Source organism: Xylocopa sonorina, chromosome 10, assembly GCF_050948175.1.
Source record: "Xylocopa sonorina isolate GNS202 chromosome 10, iyXylSono1_principal, whole genome shotgun sequence".
Lineage (NCBI taxonomy): Eukaryota > Metazoa > Arthropoda > Insecta > Hymenoptera > Apidae > Xylocopa > Xylocopa sonorina.
In genome coordinates, this window is record NC_135202.1 from 5651009 (window position 1) to 5665071 (window position 14063).

The following is a 14063-nucleotide window of genomic DNA, read 5'->3' on the forward strand; positions in this document are numbered from 1 at the left end:
AACGATGCTTCTGGTATCGTTTTCGTGATGTTTTTCAACGTGACAACGAGGAGTCGCTCGAAAATACCTGGAGATGCTGAAGTCTTGACTGTATTCTGTGCGTAAATTCTATTAATAGGCAAGTTTGTCTTGCGGTGGCCAATTTTTCTTTCAGTTACGATTCGAGGGCTCCATAAATTCCCCAGGGAGTGTACGCGGCGGTATTTATCGCTGGGACAGGACCTCGGTAGCTGCGAGGCGTGGTGAACGGAAAAAGGAGCAAACTCGATGGAAAATTCTATCAATGTTCGCTGGAAATATGATCCAGCGCTATTTACGGTGCACGCGATTTTTATTTCGAAAGAATTCGACGGCCATTCGCAAGTTTATCGCAAATTACCGAGCTGTTTTATTTAGTACCCGATGCTAGATTTACGTGCGAAAAATCTCACGAGAAAAGCAGTTCTATCCGAGATCGAATATCAAGGAAAATTCTAAATATCTTCTCGATGATCTTGTGGAAAGACTTGTGGTATGTATGAGAAAGAATCTAGCTTCTCTACGATGTATCTATTGGCATTAAAAAAGAAGTATCAGAGTATAACTGAATATCCAAATTATAATCTTGCTGCACTCAGAATGTAGTTCAGAGAACTAGCAATACGCGAGAAAAACGCTAAGAAAAATAGCGTGTCTTCTTGACAAATATTGAAACGAATTATTTTTAACAAGTTTACGATGTGAAAAGTCTCGATTCACTCGTGAATCGTACGCGAATGCGATCCCAATCGAACGAGCCTCGATCATAACTCTGCGCTGTCGAACCGTTGCGCGTTGGTTGCAGCCAGGAAGAATCTCGTGCGCGGAAAATGTGTACAGATCGAAGGGACATTGCGGTTCGTGACCAGTGTTCCCGATTTTTCGTCGTATTCGTCGCGGCGGACGGTTACACGAGGTGGAATGTCGCATCTTTTCTCTATCGGTACGTCTAACGGTACAACAAGGCAGGCGCTCGTGTGCATTTGCGTACGCAAAGACCTCCGCGAGGCTAACGGAGTTAATTAAAATCGTTAAGGATGTTTTGCGAGGGTACCCGGTCCCTTCGTCTGTTACAAGGATCGCCACGAGCTGGGCGTAATATCGTGGCCTTCGGCGGGTAACTTTTTTTCTGACGCGCCTCGTAAAAGTTCATTCACAGCGGCCGCAACGTTCGCTTCTTTTACGACGCGTTCAACTGGCGATCAGCCGCTCTTTGCCCTCTCTTCCGCCACTTTCATTACCTTTATCGTGCCGTTCGGTCTGGAAGCTTGTTATTGCTAAATTGTTATGGGCCCGCAGATATTTGCACCGAGGAATTGGGATCCGTTTCTGAAGCCCTTTGTCCATTCGGGTAATAACGAGCGAACAAATAGCAGATGCAAGTATAAAGCGAGTCCAATAAACGGTTATCTGTTGTTTTAGTGCGGGCATGGGAGAAAGATTTATACACTGTTCAAGTTTCCATCGATTTCACAGCGAGAGAAACACCACTGGCACCGGAGGAAGGAAAGTACCACGCCGCTGATTCGACAAGCGAAATAACGCCAAAGCGGCCATTAGACTGATTAGAAACCTCGTCTGTTTAAATACCAGGTCTCTCAAATTTGCATACGTGCGTATAATACCGCAACATTTCTCCTTCGATCGATCCACCAACAACGATTTAACAGAAAACTGGAATAGTTTGTACATTTATAAACACGTTAAACGTCAACGAAAGTATGTGCCTTATTTATTACGTGTTAAGATACCATAAGCCCTAATCTCTTCATCCGTACCACGCAAACACGGCTATAAACGACAAGCAGGAGAAGAATGAAATCCGTTCGAAAAAAAAAAATTAGCAATGGTCCCTAGAACCAAGCAGGTTCTCACGAAAATACCGTTTCGGATCGGGAGGGGGCCGATGTTCCCGCTAGAAGCAACACCCATAAATCCCCTGGTAGCAACTAAATAACATCGTCCACGCGAGCAAACTGTCCAACGTAAATATCGAAACACTTATTATTAAACCGGAATCGCGCGCGAGGAGGCGCCGATCGGAAGCGCCGATCGAGAATGGCCGCCACGGCGCGGATTTCTCCGCGTCGCGTTAAAGATTAGCTCGTACGCGGTGGTAGAAGAAGAACTGTACGAAGAAACGCCGCGCAGCGCCGACAGATTTATGCGGTGATAATTATCGCGACCGTTATCCTGCTAATCGTCTGAATTCCATATTGCGAGCCGCCATATTTCATCGCGTGGAACGTTTGATCAAACGCACGGCCACGGATCTTCTTCCTCTTCTTCTCCATCTGCCTGCCGCGTCCTCTAATCGGCGAGGAGATTTTCCGCTCCAGCGTCAGGCGTCGCTCGTTACCTCGCATAGAAATACTCCACGCAATCTTGGATAATCTAAAGAAGGACTCTGTTCGTTTACCCAAAATCGATATTATTATTATTACTATTTTCGCGTCGATTCTGCGTCTATTTTCGATCGACTGCCACGGCGAAAATAGCGATTCCGCGTATTATCGTAGACGGATGACGCTCTAAACGAGCCAAAAGTCGCCCATTAAAACAAACAGTCGGATAAATTTGACGGCCTGGTAACGATTATAATATCAGCCAGGCTATATCCAGGCCCATTTTCAAGATCGATCGGCTCGAAATAAATCGTTGGACCGCTGCGGGCACTGTTTTAATGAAAAACAGTGGAATCTTCTGCTGTTACGAATGCAGGGGTTCGTTTGAAAATCGCTGCTTTAGACGATGGAATCGGGCGGCGAAGATCTCGAGAGCAACAGCGACGATCGGAGGTGGCGGTTCAAGGGTGGCACGTGCTTATATAAAAATCCTTTCGACCTCATATAAAATTCCTCTTATTATTCATTTTATATTAGCAAACAATATACCTGCACCTTGGAACCACCAGCAGGCGATATGAAAAAAGGAACTTTTCGAGTGTCAACCTTCGAATAATGAGGCGAACCGTACGAAATGACTTCAGATATTTAAATTTGTTCATCGAGCTCTATATTTACCATCCAATAATCAATTATTCTTTACGAGAAACGATCCTTGGAAATCTGACAATTTTTAGAGGCACGACGATTAGAAAAATAGGATAATTTGGATATTTGTAACAAGGTGGGAGTATAGTGATTTGACGAACTCGAGGAAACGAGTATTGAGACGGAGCAAATCGACTCGTTCTCAGCGATCTCTTCTGCGATGCAAACGCGATCCAGACAACGACGTTCGAGCAGAAAGAACCCGATGATAAAAGCGAATATGCGTCCACATCGATCCGGATTGCTGGGCGTGTCACGTCAGTGGGTCGGCGAGCTGAGCGTATCGCGATAATGTGTTTCTAGGTCAGTCACCGTCTGCGCGCACGGAGAGCTCACGCATTCCTTTCTCTAAAACCGATCGTGGATCCCCAGCTTCCTTTTTTGCGCCGGCTAACGCAAACACGTGGACGTTAACAGCGTCGTTAAGTGAAATTGCCACTCGAATTCGTACCATCGGTTTATCCGCGCGATTACAATCGTCCCAGGGCTGGCATACGGGCCCGAGCAAAAGGGGACCCTCTAATTGGCGCGCCACGGAGTAATCGCGCAGGGGTCGATAAGTAGGTAGCCGCCTTATCGATATTAAGTACCGCTCGGTCGCGCTCCGAAATCGCCTGGTTGGCGCCCGGATTTCGCCTTAACTCGAACGAAATGTGTCCCAGGCGACGATAAGAGCCGTCTCGCGGGTATGCTAAATGGATTTCCCAATGGTTATTTAAGGGATGAGTTTCGCGCGAGTGGCTACGGTCGGCGGAGAATAGTAATTCAGATAGGAGATTGCAAGATTAACGAGTATTGCCAAGTATCGGGAAAATGAACGGACGAAAAGTATCTATCATTGAACTACGGCTCCATTAAAGTTGGATGGAAAAATCGAGGGAACCGTATCGTCCGATCTTGGCCACGGTACTGGAGTCAACCGCGATTCTCTATTCTTACGCGTAAACGATAACCCAACCCGAAGAAAAGCAACATAACTGAGAGTCTGTTTTACTCTTTGCTTAAGTACTTGATACAATTTTACATCCGACTGGTACTTTCCTCGCACGTTCTATCTATAAGTAAGGAAAGATCGTCTGGAAAAATATGCGAGGCTGTAGTAACCGATTCGAGTAATCCATTTCTAAGCACGATCCTCATCTACCTAATCGTTCAACTCCATTTCACCCCATTTGCATGATAAACGTTATCAGCACTGGAGCACGATCGAAAACGGAAGTCCGATGATCGTCTCTTTTCCAATTCCAGGTATTTACTAACCGTCTCGAACGAGCGACCGATAAAAGACCGCGTTAATTGCCTTTCCATTAGGCCAGGAGGAACGGAGGGCACGTGTAGAATCCGTGACCGGTTCGCAGGAGTCGTAGCAGCGATCTAAGCGAATTAGATCGGGCCAGGCGTCGGTAACGAGTGCGATCGTCGGTGCCGATCGGCGCTCAGGTAGCCAATGAAAAAATTAATTAACCTCCCCGAGCTGCGTGGCACTGGTGAAAGTAATTAAATCCCCAGTGCACGAGTGGTACCTGCTCCACCGTCTTCTATTGTCGCGGCTTGTTAGCAGGAAGTCCTCGAACGTCCACGAGAGAAAAATTCTTGTACGTTACGAGAGGTACTTTCGAATGTTATCGCGGATAGAATAATATTTTTGAATCTCTGTACGCCGATGATATAACATGGAGTATGAATAATGGCAGTAATGGAGTTCTTGTTGGCGTATGATAATATCCGAGTATTTTGAATATCGTACCAACTATTAAACTACGAAGTATCGTACAACTGGAAGAACGAACGAAAATGTAAAACGATGCGCGATTGTATTTGGAGGTAGAAGAAATTTTCAATCATTTTTGTCTTAATTTAGAACGGTAGCTAGATGCTAGAAAGCTAGCGCTAAGATAAATTGAATCACTGTTTCGTTTCGTATGTCGAACGAACTCTGCAAGAATAAAACTCGACTCTCTTTTTCAATGACGACAGAGGCACTTTTGTCTCACTTGAAATGGAAGGACGAAGTATGAAACGGTCTTTGTTGCAGAGACGATAGGAAAGTTTATGAAATAATCCCCAGTGGTGGGTGCGACGGTGTTAAATGAAGAAAGTTTTTCGCACCAGACACGACAAATAGAAAAAAGAAGTACGCTCTGATATAATAGAAACTCGTTCCGTATTAATCGAACTCTACAATTGTGTGCTCTAAGAATAAATAACAAAACTCTCGAGTACGAATTATTTAAAGAACAGAAAGTTATCTCTCTTTCAAGATCACCATCTCAAACAATTAAATAACCATCGATTTCCACTATCCCCAATTAAAACTATTAGACAGACCATCGCATCTCTTAAAACCTCCTCAGAACTCCAAGAGCAAGCCTAAAAACCCTTCGATCGCCTCTCGAAACCCACTCCTTCATCCCGACTAACGAAACCCGATAATCCAAGCACGTAATCCCACCCACGTTCCTCGGCTCAATGGACCAAAACTGAACGTGGAAACAAAACCGCACGATGGCTGAACGAGAAAAAGATCCCGTGTCACGATCGCGGAAAGCGGAAACGGCGACGGCGGCGGCGTCGTCGAGCGCGAACCGTTAAAGGAAATCGAAGAGGCGAACGCTCGGGAAAGGGGTTGCGGAGGGGCGAGGAGGGGGCAGAAAAAAGTAGCGAACGACGATATTATGCGTTTCCTGGTGCAAGGGGAGCGCGGCGCAAGTGGACCAAGGCACGGAACCGTGTATCGGCGGTACATATTTATTTAACTAATAATAAATGGCCGGTGTTGCTCGCAGGCGTACAACTTGCCGCGTATATAAGGATAATACATCTCTATTTTATTCGCGGCGGTATAATGGATAGCGGGGCCTTCGTGTGTATGCACAACGCGGCAACAATATAATCGTGATCCCACGAGACCGCTCTTTATAAAGGCGCCTTTTGCAAGAATGGCCGCTCACGTGAGAGACAATATGCGGAAATCGCATTATCCGAGGCCGCGGGGTAGAAACCGCCACCGAGGCCGGGACAATGAGATCGACACACGCTCGGCGAATGGCCAGGCTCGACGCACGCTGATCAATTTTCCCTCCGTGTTTTTTTACGCACTTGTTTCTATTCCCACCCGAAATTCTCTCGTTTCCTTCTACATTTCTCTGTCGCTCGATATTCACCATTCCACGCTTTTATACATTGTACCACAATGAAAACTGAATTCTGAGAGTTAACTAAATCGAAATTCCTGTTTCGTAGAATGGTTACGCAACGTTGATTATTGTGCCGTGCAATGATAATCGCCACCTCGCTTCCTAAACTACAGAAACCTTTATCAGCTGGTCTATCGGTTCCACGCAACGAGGTATAATGTAATATCTAACGGACAGAACAAGAAAAGCAACTATGCGAGGAGTAATCGCTTCCTGATGAAAGTCCACCCCAGAAACGTTTCGCGATGGTTGAAGGAGTCGCGGTTCGACGACGGTGCTCTGTTCGCCGCGGGTTTCAAGTTTGTGCATGTTGAGAATGTTGCGGAGGGTCGTGCCAGACATTTGGACACCGAAGAATGCGAACGCCGGGTCAGAGTCCTCTTCTCGAACACTCCGTTTGGCTCGGTTGATACACGAACCAGGGGTTGCGCAACTATCAGTCTCGACATCTAGACGGAAAGTGCCAACACCGTCGCCTGTTTATATTAAGAGAGGGACACCCCGTGGAAGAACGTCAGAATATCAGAATTGATAGTCAGTTCGCGAGAGATTAATTTACGATCTTGTTGGCAGAGAAACTTCGTTGTTTCTATTACATATACATATTTTTAGAAAAATAAAGCTACAATAGTAATAGCTAAACGAAGCGTAATCACGCTTCGAACGTTACAGGAACTCAGCTTCTATGTAACTGAGCGAAAAGTCTGACGGAAACCGACGAGAAAGGCCATTTTTCACGTTTCACCTAATTACGTGAAATTGGCCAGTTTCCTCGGCTGTACCGATAAACTCTAATCCATATAATAATAGTGAACGCTGTCATTGGTTGATCGAGACAACGAGGAAAACCAGGGACGGTTAAGACAATGAGCAGGTTGCCAAAGTGTAGGTGAAAGCACACCAATCATCCGCGACAAAGAATGTTAACGTACTCCGTCAGCCATGAACAAACAATACCGTCCAATTACCCGTACGATCCACTGGATCTTTCGAATATCCCCGGAGAGACGGCTGATAAACGAAGAGGCTCTTCGTTCCCGTCCTCTGCCCGCCTCGCCTCTGTTCGCCTACCAAGACGTTGGACTCGTTGGGATCCCGGAGTTTATCGGTGCGACGCAGCTCGACGACGACGGTGTACACGAGGTGGAGGCTTAGGTGAAAGCACTGGAGCAGGTGCGATAAATCTGCCCACGCAGAATGATGCTAACTCTCGATTAACCCTTTCCCACCCAAATTATTGCTTCCCACGCGAGCTAAAAGCGATTGGCTAGCAGTGGAATCGGAAATCTGTCGTAGAATTCCCTTAAAATCGTACAAAAATTTAAGGATTAACGAAGATTTAAGAACAGCGTACGCAAATGAATTGTAACCTCAATTAATGTCAATCTTCGTTAAACCTACTGCGATACTAAGTGCGTGAAATGCGTGAGAATTTCCGTTAAATGGATAGCACTCTATACCCGGAAGGTTGAACGCGAAAGGTGACGAAATTTTTTCGATTGAAATTCCCAGGACTCTGCTACAATGCTGGCCAATTACCGGGTGCAATATGACGATGCATGGCATGGAATACTACGCGATATTCCTGTTACGTACGCGCGATTATGCGTTACACACGACACCGTATACATTCGATCGTCACGCGTACCGAGCGCATCTACGAGCCAAGATGCACCTCTTAAAGACGCGCAAAGGTTACGAAGAACGTGTACCATGTAAAGAATGTTGAAATATCGACGAAGACGAGGGCACTATGATGTTCTGAGACACGTACCAAAACGTTTTCCGAGCTAACGCGACTTCGTGCAATAAATACAAAGTAAAATTATCTTAGCTGTACCATCTGATAAGTGGTACATCCTTAAGAGCTACTAGATTGTACGTTGATATACATAAAATGTTCGCATTTGCGGAAATGTATGGTTTTAAACATTTAAAATTCGACATATATTTTGCATTTCGTTGTGTAATAAATTATTTATATATATATTGTCAATGGATAATATTAAATATCGATAAATGTGATATTTTGAGTCTCTTATGAAATGTGAGAAAATTATTGAAAATCAGCCACTTTATGAAACAATAACATTGACTAAAGTAAAATAGAATTGCAAAAATGCATGGCAATATTCATTGCATAGTAATTGTAAAAATATAGGATTTGCTATATAACTTTATCAATTTCATAGCATAGATAGCTGCATAATTATTGGATATACAAGAAGAAATAACTTTAACAATTTGTTAGATGGCATTTCTACTCAGCCATATAATTGTTATTAACAATAGCTTCTACCAATAATTTTCTCTCACTTCTTGCATAGGTTGATATGTAAAAAGCATAACAGAAATTTCTTATTTCATGACTCACCGAATGTTGAACACCTGCTCTCACTGCTCTTCATTTCTGCGTCACTGTCACTATTTAGTCATAGGTTGCAGGACGTCACACAGGATGGTGATGCAGCAATTGGTGAAAGGAAGAATATCTGTTACGAGAGCAATGAATATTAACAATTTGTACAGAAAAACATCTAAGATTTCAACAATAACCTGCAGTACTGTTTGCAAAAAATTATTTACGAAACGTTTAAATTAAAATATGTTAATAATAAATTATTTCTAATCGTAGGATAGATAATTAAAAGCTATTGATTTATTGTAAGAAAATGTCATTTGTTTGATCAAGTAGCGTCCATAATCAGATGTGAATACTTACATATCTGTCATAACGAAATTGATGAACAGCATTTCTGATTGTAGATGTCTTCGTTTGCTTCAAGTTACGACGTACACGAAAGACGGACAAAGAACAACTAACTCGATCGACATTATCGTGTCAAAAACAAAAACCGGCTCGAATTTCGTGTACAAAGAGAAAGAGGGGCGACGTTGCCCTCGGAAAGCCAAAATGACAATTACGAAATAACAGTGAGTCTACGTTCTTACAATTCACGTTAATAACACGCACTGACTCTACAATTTCGTTACGCACGATTACGAAACTGTCCAAAAATAAAGAAACACTGATCTTACACTCTCGTTCGCGACATTCGTCACTACGTTCGCGAGCAGTGGTAACAATGGACGACTTTGGCAACAAACATGGCGTCCTTGCGTTTCACAAATTCCTTTGTGACACCTGTAAACAGAAGAAGATTCTAGAAGAAGTTCATTTATTCCAAAAAGCACGAGACAATAATTGCTTTTCGTTATTCTTACAGAGATATAAATGTATTCGATAAAAGATTTACACTGAACGTGCACATGTACGTGTAAACGAACGCGTATAAAAATGTGTAACAAGTGGAGACACGTGTCACGTTTGATTAAATCTTTTCATATCGTATCGAATAAATTAAACATCAAGTACGTGGTAATACAACGAAGAGAAACGCAATAAGTTGAAGTACGGAACAGAAATAATGCGTGGAAGTGTAGCCACGGAAATATATGCGTACTTACGACAACAATTCGTCGATGCGTCCTATCTCGACGACAGTCCCAGAATCACTGACCTCTGACGTACGTAATTTTGAAGGACTAGGTGGGAGAAGTGGTGGGGCGGCATTTTCAACTTTAAATTTCCTATAATAATATTCTTATACAATTTCTTACAACACCAAGCATCGATAAATTATAAATTACAAACATTAATAGTACAACTAATTATAAACTACAAATATACCATAACAAAATTTGAGTCATAAAAATTCGTCAGTGTTTTTCAGTAATAACTATTGAAATTAATTAGCATATCACTCTGCACAAGTTCAAAATGAATCATCGTAATAACGTGTTGAAAATACGATTTTCTCTGCTACGAAATAAAAGTAACTTCGTATCCAGCACGGTCGATTGCTGGTTTCAGTGCCGTGTCGAATAAACTCGCCAAACAATTGCACGATAAAACAAGTTGCACAAGCCGCATAACGTGTTGATAGTTTCCTGCTGTGAAAACGAAAATCCATACCGTTAGTGTCTACCGTTACCTGGCGAAAATCGAGTGCAACTTATCGCGATACTCAATGGCAGCAAAAAAAAAAAAAAAAAAAATCCACGCCTTGGCGGAACGTATTCGGAACGACGCAAACGTTCACTTCGAACGATCTCATTAGAGTATACGCAATCGCGGCCAACGAGTAGGCGCCAGGTTAATATCTAACCTAACCGTAAAACAACGACGGAGAAAAAAAAGAAGCGGGTAATTAAGTTCGCCGCGCGGAACACGGCGAATTTACGAGGTCGTCTGGCAAGCTTTCGAGGCATTGGTAAATCGCGAGATACACTTGTCTCGCGACCATTGACAGACAGCTGCGGTAACGCAACGAAAAGAGCCGAGCGCAGTGCGACACCGGGCTAATCGACGCCAGGATGGAATTATAATTACAGCGAAAATGGAAATCGTTCGCGTTTCAGCCCCGCAGAAACGCGAGCGCGGCAATTAGGCTCGTGTTTATTGCTGCGTCCGCGGCAGCCATATTTATCGCGTACGACGGCAACCTATCGCTTCGTTAGAAACCGGCGTTTACACGGTTCTTTCTTTTAACCATGGGTTACCAACTGGCCGACATTACTTCGCCTGTTTATGCCGGTGAATTTTCGAACCACCGTGCACGGCTACGTTCCCACGACAACGTTCAAATTAATTGTTAACAAGCGGCCAGCGTAGGAGATACTCGATCTGAGAAGGTACACGTAACGCTACCCTGTAAACACGCCTTCGCGTTGTGGTTCTCTAATCGATTCTCTATTTAAATGTTGGCTGCCCGTCGTATAACAAATAACAGCGCGGTTCTACAGTTACGGAATATACGTACAGCATATGATACAATACGAAGGATAAAACGACTCGTACGCGAAACGAGTATCGAAAATGATTAAAGCTGGTACGTTTAATGCACGCTTTTAGCGAACGTATATCTCGAGGAGTATAACTGTTCATTGATAACGTTAGAACCTCGAAGCCGCGTTACATCGCGACAAATTACGAAATTATCTGCGTTAATTCGATTAGAAACGATCCCAAGAGCCGCTGGTTTAAAGTAACACACCCGAGGCGCAATTCTGAGCTGCATTAACCTCGCCTAACAGGATGGCCGATCCGACTTCATCGATTTAGTCTGCGTACAAAGTAGAGACGCTGGTCGCGGCCAGGGTATTTATTCCTTGAAATTACAGTCGTACGAGTGATCCGCGATGCGATTAATAAGAACGACAGTACCGCAATTGCGCGATAATGAACGCAGAGAACTTTTGCACGGGGTAAAGAAACTCGACCACGTTGGTTGCAGCAGAACCGCGTGCCTGAGTTTACGCGCGCGGTTAAAGGGGTGGACAGGATCGTGGACGTTTTACGATTCGGTAAGAAAACAGCGAATCCACGGGCGGGAAATATTTCCGGGTGAAATCCAGCCGCGACCAGCGTCGGTTTCGGTGCGCGCCAGGTTTATTTTCAGGAAATACGATTATCGCGATCGTGCTTCTGGGCCGGTGATAATTAGAAGTGATTATCCACCAGCGGTACTTTCTACGGGGAACAATGGAGCCGGATAAATAGTGGCCGCCACGACGCAGGAGGCAAAGGACTATCGTAAAGCAGGGGCTGAAATTACTGTTCTTAAGATATCGCTCGGGTAGAGACGACGATCGTCGCCCGGTAGGCCGGGCCCTGTCTCTCGCGATAAGAGATTTATCGTGCAAATTTCTATAGGCTCAACCGAATGTACGTACCGGCCGGCTAAATTAATACCTGGTGAAAACGCGACGAGGCACGCGATCGGTCCAGTTAATCCCTCGCGCGGTACCAATTGCACGCTGCTTCCGCTCGGACGTGTTTCTTTTTTTTTTCTTTTTTTTTCTTTCCTCGCGTCGGTAATTACGGTTTTATTTCTGCATACTTTACGAATAAAGGTACCGGATTGATGGAGGCTGTAACAACGGGAGTGATGTATGACCGAGTATCTCGAGAAGTAGTACTACCGTCGCCATTTTTCGTTTTTTTTTTGGGGGGGAGCCAAGCGAGACAGTTCTGTACACGCGTTTTTTGAAACGCGTTACTCGCGATTCAACGTATTGACCGGTTTCACGCGTGAACTAATTATTTGCTCGAAACAAACGAACGATTTAGATATTTATAGTTTTGCACGCGATATCTTTATGGGTTACACTTGTTGAACACTGTGGTACAACATTCGGTTCTGCTGGTTCGATTAGCATACGTCCAAAGTATATTTTCCGTGTCCACTCTAATCGAGATATACGATCGATTAACTTCAACGATGGTAAAAGTGTGTCATAACGTAATATCGTTTAATAATATAGCCTAACGGGGGTATTTCCATAATTGCTTTATTAATTATGAATGTGTTAGCCAGTTAGATCGTAAATAAAATCCAGAAGAATGTGGAATATATATACACATACAGCAGCGCGTGTGCGTGCTGTTTAATTACAATGTGCATCGAGGAAGGAAATTGAAAAAATACTCGCGTATCGATAAATTGTGAAACTTGAAACAAAAGTTAATTTTATCGTTGTAAATTGATATAAGATGAAAGTTAAACTCCACAATTCTACCGCGTATGATGACCTCTATGCGCGGGGAATCAGAAAAACAAATTCTCAAAGAAAACAGCGTTCCTTCACAATAGAAATAAATCGAAATTTTACAGTCCCGTCCTAAAATAAATGTGCACGAGCCTCGATATTTTTAATCCAACAAAATTCCGCTTCGGATCGACGTATCGATACGTGCGCTGCGAAACGTCACGAAACGCCTCTGAAATAGAAACACAATTCACCAACCACGTCCACGGTTCATTGTCAGCTAATCTGAATCCATTATCCTATTCGCGTCCACGATAAACGCACGCTTTACTCTCTCGCGCGGGTAGGAGAACGAACGAAATTATTCGCGCAGAGCCCAGCGTAACGAAAGTTTCGATATCCCACTATCGATCTAGGTCAAAAATCGATGTCTCATAACCAGCCGCTTAAAGCGACGCGATCAAGTTATTATACGAAGCCTCCTCGTGCGCGAAGCTAACCCAAAAAAAGACGCCTCGAGGCGTCACGAACGAGGAAAAAAAAGCAGCGAAGAAAAACAGGGCGCGCGCACGGCCGTACGTCGTGCCTCGAAAAATACAAATCGAACTGGACGACGGACGCGCGTCCGAGAATTTTCAAAACTGGTCAGATCCGCCGTCGTTATCATCGAAAATGTCAAAGAGCGAATTGGAGCGGCCGAGAAACTGGCGCCTCGCCGAGCGCCGCGGTTGTTTCTAATTTTACGATCACGAATACGAGAGTACTCGCGACGCGCTCCTCTCACGAGTAGAGATGGGATCAAGTTCAATATGTAATCACGAGTTCGAGTTAATCTCGATACAGTGGTAACAGGACTCGAACAATATCGATAATGGGTACCATTTGTGCAAAGTATCCGCGTCATGAAATCTGGTTTCGAACTTAAAACGAATGAACGTAGAGTACATGAACGTGCATTCATGCAACTCCCGTGTAACTTGAAAGTATCGTATCATTAAAGAGAGACTATATTATCCATCATTTACGATCGGTTATACGATCGTTCGATGTTAATAAAAATATATCGCGACATTGATCACCGTGCAATGTCATGGAGTAATTGAAAAAAGTTCGAATCTATCTTATCTAAGTGTAAATGTATTCAACAGCGTCGTTTTCCCTCTTTCGAACAATGTATATAAAGCGTACGAGATCGGCCATTCGAATGCAAAACTAGCCTGCAATGTAGTTGATCCCATCGCTA

The 14063-nt window shown here is 43.9% G+C and overlaps 1 protein-coding gene across 1 annotated transcript in view; it reads right to left on the minus strand.

Annotated features, from left to right (window-relative positions):
* Positions 1–8682, minus strand: part of LOC143427818 (uncharacterized) — a 42225-nt gene extending 33543 nt beyond the window's left edge. The window contains exons 1-2 of the mRNA XM_076902285.1: positions 8643–8682; positions 7237–7452 (exon numbers count right to left, since the gene is read on the minus strand). Of these exons, the coding sequence (XP_076758400.1) occupies positions 7237–7452; positions 8643–8676 (250 nt within the window). The 5' untranslated portion in view covers positions 8677–8682. The remainder of the gene's footprint in view (positions 1–7236; positions 7453–8642) is intronic.
* Between the last annotated feature and the right edge of the window lie 5381 nt (positions 8683–14063).